General features: G+C 40.3%; 1 protein-coding gene across 2 annotated transcripts in view; it reads right to left on the bottom strand.

Annotated features, from left to right (window-relative positions):
- Positions 1–2,300: 2,300 nt before the first annotated feature.
- Positions 2,301–10,501, bottom strand: part of LOC138978444 (spermidine synthase-like) — a 24,103-nt gene continuing 15,902 nt past the window's right edge. For both annotated transcript variants that reach the window (XM_070351187.1, XM_070351186.1), the window contains exons 5-9: positions 10,060–10,213; positions 9,169–9,252; positions 8,433–8,578; positions 7,219–7,341; positions 2,301–6,192 (exon numbers count right to left, since the gene is read on the bottom strand). In XM_070351187.1, the coding sequence (XP_070207288.1) occupies positions 6,130–6,192; positions 7,219–7,341; positions 8,433–8,578; positions 9,169–9,252; positions 10,060–10,213 (570 nt within the window). In that variant the 3' untranslated portion in view covers positions 2,301–6,129. The remainder of the gene's footprint in view (positions 6,193–7,218; positions 7,342–8,432; positions 8,579–9,168; positions 9,253–10,059; positions 10,214–10,501) is intronic.

Genomic DNA, 10,501 nt, shown 5'->3' with positions numbered 1-10,501 from the left:
TGTGTGTGTGTGTGTGTGCGTGTGCATGTGAGAGTGTAAGTAGAAGTGTACTGTGATGGTGGCGGGAGGGGGGGGGGAGTGGCAGCAGGAGACGGCGTGTCGAAGGAAAAAATACAACTTGAACACGGCGCGGAAGAAACTCTAAATAAGGATTTATAGAAACGGAGAACTGAAGCGGTCAAGACCATTTGAAAGGTCCAGCAATAAATTGACGCCAGAGATTCTTTCCGGCGAAGAAATTACGCCAATGAGAATGGACTTGCCGAGCGTTATACCCGTAACCTGAAGTACCCGAAGAGCCAAAAATTGAGACCACTCAGACAAATAACCTAATTGCCACTAGACGCAGCTCAGATGGCCCAAGCCTTCCAGCCATATGTCCACTTTGGTCCATCGCGATTTGTGTCTATCGTGAAGTTAGTGGGTCCAGTAAACTACTTTTTCGCAGCCCTTTAAATCTTGTACCAGCAAATCAGGAACTTGCTACCTGAGAATCAGAACACTGACTGACTGTCATTAAAATGTGGTCAAAGACTAGTCAGTTTGTTGTTGAAATCGTATGCGTTTTCTCAGAACCAGCAATTTTAACTTATTTTTGTTGTAAAGTATTTTTATTTTGCTGTTTAAAAAAAAGAAGCATTTAAGCCCCCACTTAGAACAAAAAAATGAGAATAGGAACGAAAACAAGTCGCGTAAGGCGAAATTACAATATTTAGTCAAGCTGTCGAACTAACAGAATGAAACTGAACTCACTGCATTTTTACAGCAAGAGCGTATACTCGTAGCATCGTCAGTCCACCGCTCGATGCAAAGGCAGTGAAATTGACAAGAAGAGCGGGGTAGTAGTTGCGCTGAGAAGGATAGCACGCTTTTCTTTATCTCTATTCTTTTTAACTTTCTGAGCGTGTTTTTAATCCAAACATATCACATCTATATGTTTTTGGAATCAGGAACCCACAAGGAATAAGATGAAATTGTTTTTAAATCGAGTTCGGAAATTTAATTTTGATCATAATTTTTATATTTTTAATTTTCAGAGCTTGTTTTTAATCCAAATATAACATATTTATATGTTTTTGGAATGAGAAAATGATGAGGAATAAGATGAACGTAAATTTGGATCGTTTTATAAACAAATTATTTTTTTGACAATTTTCAGATTTTTAATGACCAAAGTCATCAATTAATTTTTAAGCCTCCAAGCTGAAATGCAATACCGAAGTCCGGCCTTCGTCGAAAATTGCTTGGCCAAAATTTCAATCAATTTGATTGAAAAATGAGGGTGTGACAGTGCCGCCTCAACTTTTACAAAAAGCCGGATATGACGTCATCAAAGGTATTTATCGAAAAAAAGAAAACAACGTCCGGGGATATCATTCCCAGGAACTCTCATGTCAAATTTCATAAAGATCGGTCCAGTAGTTTAGTCTGAATCGCTCTACACACACGCACAGACAGACACAAACACACATATACACCACGACCCTCGTCTCGATTCCCCCTCTACGTTAAAACATTTAGTGAAAACTTGACTAAATGTAAAAAGTAAGTACAGATATAATGCTAGATGACTTTAAAGTGTGGTATGTGGTTCTAGTTTCTAGTTTCGCTCGTCATTCCATTGAAGAGACTTGTCCATCCTTAAGTGGGTCCGGTAAGCTAGTTTCCATCGCTTTCAAATCTTGTTCCAAGAGAGCGCCTGCTGCCTGAGAATAGACCTGACTGGCTTTTTATTTCCTCGAAAACTTGAATTGTTCGTTGTAGTTAGTAGTCTGCGTTTCTCCAAGAAGCAATGCTGAATTGCTGGTTTTTTTTTGGGTGGTGGTGGTGTGGAGTACCCTAGCAAACTCTTTCACCTCCCCTTTCTGTTTATGCGGTGTGTGTGTGCGTGCGTGCGTACGTCCGTCCGTCCGTCCGTGCGAGAGAGAGAGAGAGAGAGAGAGAGAGAGAGAGAGAGAGAGAGAGAGAGAGAGAGAGAGAGAGAGAGAGAGAGAGAGGAGTATGACTGTGTCTTGTCATACAATGCAGGATTTGAACAATGTGTGTGTGTGTGTGTGTGTGTGTAACATAATGATATGTGTATGCGTATGCATGGCTGACGAGTTCAGAAAAAAAGATGTTGCTTAGCTTTAAAGCTATTATGTACCCAACACTCCCAAGCGACACAATCAAGCTCAAAGATGACCTTTTCTTTTTTTTACATATTCTTTCTTTATTCAGAAATATACTGCATACATATTACATTCAGTAATCCATTCTACAACTCTTACCTTCCCTGAAATCACTTTCAAAATAATTTATTATAGCAGCTTTAAACTCAGAGCTTAAATCAAATTATCAGAGATCAATTAGTAATGGCATTCAATGCAAAACATTTTATGAGCTGTTTCAATGTAACATTGAAATCAGTTACTAATGATAATCACACTTTATAAGATGTTTCAATGCTGAAATGGATCAGTTTCTAATGGGTAGCATCTGGGGGATGGGTTTGGTTATCTTAGCTGTTTCAATGCAGAATTGAAATCAGTTGAAAAACGGTTAGCACAGATTCTGAGCAGAATCTCATTCAGCATTTTAGGAACTCTGTCTACGGACATAATGAGACAAACTTTCCTTTCGGCTACGGTGCACTGTGGTACCTGTGATGAAAGGACACCCTTGGGACCAACACTGACCATACTTTCTTTCTTTATTTGGTGTTTAACGTCGTTTTCAACCACGAAGGGTTATATCGCGATGGGGAAAGGGGGGGGGGGGGGGGGGGGGGGGATAGAGCCACTTGTTAATTGTTTCTTGTTTGCAAAAGCACTAATCAAAAATTGCTCCAGGGGCTTGCAACGTAGTACAATATATTACCTTACTGGGAGAATGCAAGTTTCCAGTACAAAGGACTTAACATTTCTTACATACTGCTTGACTAGAATCTTTACAAACATTGACTATATTCTATACAAGAAACACTTAACAAGGGTAAAAGGAGAAACAGAATCCGTTAGTTGCCTCTTACAACATGCTGGGGAGCATCGGGTAAATTCTTCCCCCTAACCCGCGGGGGTTCACTGACCATACACTGCCTGTGATCACAGGTGTACTTTGGTAATGTATATATAGAAAAGGATACATTAGGTGTCCTTTCTTGACAGGTGTCCTCTGATCACAGGGGCCTCACATCGCAGGTACCACTGTACTTATACTTCTGGTCTGACTAGGACTGAAAGCTTTCATGGAACAGCATCATTCCGGTGATAGCTTCTTTGGTGTGAGGTTTGAACAGTGTGAGAATAATTCACAATATGACTGGGACTGTTCTGTGCGAGTTCTATTGCTGAAATTAACAACACGTTCGTCAATCACTTCTCTCAAAATACAGTGCACATACATGTACATTTAAAAACAAGAAGAGCAAACGCTCGATCGAGTCACTTTCGCAGTTCTGAATATTATATGAGGCATCAGATGGACAGGAAGAAATTGCTATTTACAACACAATGAGTCACGTTCACATAAAATTTGAGCCCGGTCACTTTTATAGTTTCCGAGAAAAGCCCAACGTTAAGTTGTGTGTTGCCGAACAGAAAAGGCTAGTTATCTCCCTTGTTTTTCTGATAACGTTCGTAAAAGGCTACAGATGTAAATACTTTGATGTAAAGAATAATCCTACAAAGTTTCAATCACATCCGATGAACTTTGTCAAAGATATAAAATGTCTAATTTTTCCTTTGACGCTGACCTGTGACCTTGAAAAAGGTCAAAGGTCAACGAAACCATCGTTAAAGTGTAGAGGTCATTGGAGGTCACGACTAAACAAAATATGAGCCCGATCGCTTTGATAGTTTCCGAGATACTTTGTCAAAGATATAAAATGTCTAATTTTTCCTTTGACGCTGACCTGTGACCTTGAAAAAGGTCAAAGGTCAACGAAACCATCGTTAAAGTGTAGAGGTCATTGGAGGTCACGACTAAACAAAATATGAGCCCGATCGCTTTGATAGTTTCCGAGAAAAGTCCAACGTTAAGGTGGTGTCTACGGCCGGCCGGCCGGCCGGACAGACTAACACTGACCGATTACATAGAGTCACTTTTTCTCAAGTGACTCAAAAAGCATTCTCCTCACACTGTGGTTGGCCATTTTGCCAGCAAGAATCAATAATTATAATCAGAGGAATTTTCTTCTTTACACCAGTTTTAAGAAACATTATCTTTAAAAAACTTGCTCTCTGAAATTTTCTTTGGGGAAAATTTGAAGGCAAACTTGTCGGAAAAATGCCTGTGTCCACAAGTCCCCGTGCTGTTAACAGTAGAAAAAATACTGTACAGAATACTAACAACACCTTAATCAACATACCATTGCCCACTCAAATATACATCAGTATAGTTATGATAATTTATAAATAATTAAATCATGTTAATGCCCCCATTATATCTGGATACAATTCGCTTGAGTGGACAGTCTTGTGTCATGCAATATTCCAGCAGGAAACATGTAGTTCCAGAAAGTTAAGGTACCTTTACAATTCTAGAAAGTTAAGGTTTCTGTATAATTCTAGAATGTTCAGGTTTCTTTATTACTCTAGCAAGTCAACGTTTCTCTATAGTTCTAGAAAGTCTAAGTTTCTTCAATTCTAAACACTCCAGGCTCCTGTACAATTCTAGAAAATTAAAGTTTCTTTGATGAACAACACTCTTTATCTGACAAAAAAGCCAAATCATTTTTCCTCTGAGCAATCAGAAACAACTTGTTGGTGGGAGATATCCTTCAAAATGTATCAGGCAGTGTGTAGCTAAAACTGAGGTACAGTAACCTCTCAAAAATCAAGTTTTGGAGCAAGTTTATTACATGTAGTTGGCGAAGTCAATGTAAATGACAATGTGAATGGTAGTGTGGCTTAAAAGAATCATTTGAAATAGTAGTCTTTCTTCATGCCACACACAGTCCTATTGAACATTTTAGAAATTGAAGACTACTATAAAATACTCCGACACATTTGATGTGTGTGTGTGTGTTTGGTTTGTTTGTTTGCTTAACGCCCAGCCGACCACGAAGGGCCATATCAGGGCGGTGCTGCTTTGACATTTAACGTGCGCCACACACAAGACAGAAGTCGCAGCACAGGCTTCATGTCTCACCCAGTCACATTATTCTGACACCGGACCAACCAGTCCTAGCACTAACCCAATAATGCCAGACGCCAGGTGGAGCAGCCACTAGATTGCCAATTTTAAAGTCTTAGGTATGACCCGGCCGGGGTTCGAACCCACGACCTCCCGATCACGGGGCGGACGCCTTACCACTAGGCCAACCGTGACGGTGTGTGTGTGTGTGTGTGTGTGTGTGTGTGTGTGTGTGTGTCTGTGCACGCATGCATACACATTTATGGATTTTGTACTGGTCAATAAGTCATAAAGACCAAGAGCATGCAATTATCCAAGCATTTAATTCTCACTGCACATGTATGTGTGCATGCCCTTGATGGAATCTCCTTTCAAAAGTTATATTTTGTCTTCTTGCACCGAGCTATCACAGTTGCCTCATTTCACAAACCCATTCAAAAACAAGTAGAGATTTGTCCACACTAACTGTTAAATCATTTGACAGAAATATGGTATCGTAACGATATGCAATCAGCAGATTTGGAAATTTAACATGATTTGACATTTTCACAGTTAACATTAACCTACTGGTCTTGGCTAAGAACTTGAAGAATTACATCACTGGTGATCAACTCAAATATCCAGAGGTATCACTTAAAAATGAGGTCAAAAATGAATATGCAACCCGTTAAAGACAATTTCCTTAGATACAGGTTCTCCAAAACATCAAAAAATGTTTCAAGACAAACAAACATTTAAAAAAAATCTGCCCACCTTATGAATTCTACTCCCTTTGTGAGAGAGGCTCTCCAAACCATACAAAATGTATAAAGTTTAAAAAAACAACGAGAAACAAAAAAGTGCAAAACCTTCCCACAGCAAAAAATTAATTCTGCTCTATTTGTACATCTTTTTATGTTAATTACAGCACAGAAAACCGTAACTACTAAGGTGAAGGTCCATGGTGAACACTTGATCGGCATGAAATGTGTGAGGTGGCGGTGTTGCTAATTGATTCAATGAACCACGCCTGCTTTATTTGCTGTCTCCGGCTCCGTTTGCACCATTCACTTCGCTGCCATCTTTTGCCAAGATCACCTGTTAAACGGAAAATCCATCAATTACTCAGTCAACTCATAAATAAATCTAGGATCACTGTCGATTCTTTTGCTAAGACCACTTGTAAAAAAGCAAATCCATTGATTAATCCTTATAACTCAATTTAGAATAAAACTGTCAAATAACAAACAACAAATTAAACTCTTTCAAACTGATCAATCCATCCATCAAAGAATCATTCGGTCAATGAAGAAAACAATAAAGTAAACATATGGGATGAAGCAAATCTATCCATCCATCCATCCATCTATCCACCCATCCATATAACTAAGCTTAACTGGCTCCCCTTTTTGCTAATGGTAAAGGTATCGGTAACATTCCAGACCTACTCTCTGAAGAAATTCTATGAAATAAATTAAATTAAACGCAACAGGATTTTTCATCAAAAGTCAGCAGTTTTTTGGGATGTGTTCTTGGTTTGTTCTCCATTTGCAGTGATAGTGACGGAAACACCCCTCCCCTCCCTCCTCCAAAAATACAACAACAACAAACCACCAACCAAAACAAAAAGAGGAAAAAACCCATACAAACTTGGATGGCTTTATCCTCTAGCTTATTATATTATAAATATTCCTCTTACAATTTTTAAAAAATATTGTGATTCTTGAAATAAACTGCTGTTTTATCGTCCCTCCCCCCAAAATACGTATGTGGACCACAAGAAACTTTTGAAAAACATGGTGATACATGACACTTATTTTACGAAGTCTTAATTGTAACCTTTAACCATTTATCTCACCCACTCCCGTCATCCTCCCGTTTACCAGCCTGCCCCCCTCACTTTTTATTTTATTTTATATATATATATATACATTTTTTTCCTATCGTATAAAATTTCATGTCCAATATAGGCATTTCAACCCCTGACGGACAATAAGCCCCTTAATTTTCGTTTCGTTTCCTCTAGCTTGCCTCACAAACACTAAAGAAAAGGATAAATATCAAGCTCTGTCTGCCTCCTTCTCTTTTGCCTTCAATTCTTGTTTGTAAAATATATGTTCATACCTTGCGAGCGAACTCAGGCAGGCAGAAGGAGGCACGGTGTATATGGTCATTGTAGTAGCGAAGATCAAATTTGGCTTTCTCCGCTTCTGACAACACTCTGAAGGGTTCTTCAAACTTCACGTCCTAAACCGCAGAAAAAAACAAGAATAATAAATACCATGCTTATTGGCATGGACATTCACACGACAGCATGTGTATACAGAGTGATTAACGGGAAAGAAAGAAGCAAAGAATGACAATAGTTCTTCTGGAAAACACAAAACCCGTAAATTGGACCAAGGGAAGTAACAAATCTGACATATACGCCAAACAGAGAGAACGAGATTTTCACTGTCAGCCTGTGTCCAATGTTGAATCTTTATCTGGTAATATTCAGTCTCGTATCAAAAATTGACAGTCTGATTTATTCAGAGTGCTATGAAATCCACAAATATGACTGTTAACTGCATGCAAGTAGGTTTTAGCTGATGTGTAGGATAATAAATAAAATAAAAACCATCAACAAACAAACAAAAACTTAAAACAAAACGAACAAACAACTGGAGAAAAAAAACTGAAGAAAAATTGGGTCAGTACTCGGACTTGAATTTTAACACCTCAAAACATAAAAAAAAACCACTTTCACAATATACAATGGAACCTTCCATTCAAGACCTAAAAAAAGCTGAGAAAATGAAGCCTTAAAAAGGAGGGAGTCTTAAAATGGGGTAACATTTACAGAGGTTGTGAACAGAAAGTCTGAGAAAACAGGGAGGGAGTCTTCAATTGGGTGGTGTTAAAAGGGAGGTTCCACGGTCGTTACTACGCTGGATAATATGGGAGTCGCACATGGAATGCGATGGGAAAGGCGAATGGAAGGGTGGGGGGGGGGGGGGGGGGGGTGGGGGGGGGAGTATTTCTCACACGGCTGAGGCTGCAGAGGATGAAGCCGATCTAGCCACTCAGGTAGGTAAGTATGGTGGTGTAGGCGTTACCACGATGGATAATATGGGAGTGGAGAGTAGAATGTGGGGCGAAAGGAAAGTGGAGGAGGAGGGGGAGTCTTACTCACAGGGCTGAGGCTGCAGAGGATGAAGCCGATCTAGCCACCTAGCCACTCGGGTAGGTAAGTATGGTGGTGTAGGCGTTACCATGATGGATAATATGAGAGTCGAGAGTGGAATGTGAGGGGAAAGAAAAGTGGAGGAGGAGGGGGGAGGGGGAGTTTTACTCACAGGGCTGAGGCTGCAGAGGATGAAGCCGATCTGGCCGCTGGGGTAGGTAGGTATGGTGGTGTAGGCGTACGACACGGTGGGGAAGAGGGTACGGCAAAACTCCTGCATGTTCTTGATCAGGTCCAGGTGCAACCATGCGCACTCACCTGTATAACCATCAAAACATTAATACAGAGAGAGAGAGAGAGAGAGAGAGAGAGAGAGAGAGAGAGAGAGAGAGAGAGAGAGAGTCAGAGTCAGAGAGAGAGAGTCACACATACATGATACATATAAACACACACCGATACATATGGTCTAAGTTGGCTCCAGCTAGGTGAAGCCACGCACACTCACACACAACTTATTCACAGAAAAGAACTGACGCGTACACAACCATAAACACACACATATAGTGTATTCACATCATAAGAAAACAAGAAACAGTCAAAGTGGTCCATTGTTCGGTGAAGGTTTGTACATTGGAATATGCAGTGAACCGTCAGCAAATACACACACATGCAAACAAGCATGGATACAAGGATACACATACACATACAAACATACACAAATTGTATCAAATAAAAACTACTGATGTTCAAATGTTGAGTAAAGATGTGTTTGTACAGAATCAGAACACACACACACACACACACACACACACACACACACACACACACACACACACACTCTCGCACACATACATGTACTCACATTCACTAATTACAAGGCTACAAAGCAATGAGATACAGTAACACACCTTGACTGCACAGAACGCCGCCTGGTCTTAACGCCTTTTTCATGAATTCATAATACCGTTTCTCAAACAAGGATGAGGCTGGGCCTGCAAAAAGAAACGCAATCAGGTTAATTAATTGCAAAATAGAGTTTAACTTTACATCCTTTTTTAATTTAAGTTAATAGTGAATCTCTTTCACACACTTCCTTTATTCCTGTTACAGTTAAATCCACCCTCCCCCACCCCAACCCAGTTAAGGTCCCCCCCCCCCCCCTCCTATACTCACAAACACACATCCACCAAAAAAAACCAATAAACATCTAGACCAAACTTGTCGAAGCAACAAAACCTGGCTTTTGGCACCAACCGCAACAAAACCTGGCGTTTGGCACCAACCGCAACAAAACCTGGCTTTTGGCATCAACTGCATCAAAAACTGGCTTTTGGCACCAACCGCAATAAAACCTGGCTTTTGGCATCAAATGCAACAAAAACTGGCGTTTGGCATCAACTGCAAAAAAAAAAACTGGCTTTTGGCATCAACTGCAACAAAAACTGGCTTCTGGCACCAACCGCAACAAAAACTGGCTTTTGGCATCAACTGCAACAAAAACTGGCGTTTGGCATCAACTGCAAAAAAAAACCCTGGCTTTTGGCATCAACTGCAACAAAAACTGGCTTTTGGCACCAATCGCAACAAAACCTGCCTTTTAACATCAACCACAAAAACAATGGCTTTGGCGCCAACCGTACCATAACTCGGCTTTTGACACCAACCACAAAAATCTGGCGGTTGTCGCCAACCGTAACAAACCTGGCCTTTGGTGCCAACCACAAAAAATGGCTTTTTGCAGCAACCACAACATAACCTGGCTTTTTGACACCAATCTTTGACAGTTTTTGTGTACCCACCAATGGGGTCACTGGAATCAGTGATGATGACATCGTATGTGCCTTCGTGTTTGGCCATGAAGTCAAATCCGTCCTGTATGTGGAGGCTGAGGCGAGGGTTGTCAAAACTGCAGGCCATTTTGGGCAGGTACTTTTTGCTCACTTCAATCACTTTCTGCCAAAAAAACAAAGACAATAATGGATCAGTGTTGTTCCAGACACAGAATATATTACTAATTAGGTCAGTGTGACCTGGATTGAAAATACACAAAGGTCAAAATGTCCTGGCTGCCAATTTTGTGTGTGTCAAAAGACATTACATGTGTATTTGTTTTGGGTGTAAGCGTTAACCTGCAGAGAACTGGGGACAAATGGATTGCAATCAAGATTTTTTAAAAAGAAGCAAAAAAGTATGCACATTCAGTACACCTCACAATCAAGCAAAGCCGATATTTATGCGCAC

The sequence above is a fragment of the Littorina saxatilis genome, linkage group LG10 (genome assembly GCF_037325665.1).
Source record: "Littorina saxatilis isolate snail1 linkage group LG10, US_GU_Lsax_2.0, whole genome shotgun sequence".
NCBI lineage: Eukaryota > Metazoa > Mollusca > Gastropoda > Littorinimorpha > Littorinidae > Littorina > Littorina saxatilis.
This window is presented reverse-complemented; position numbering and strand designations above follow the sequence as displayed.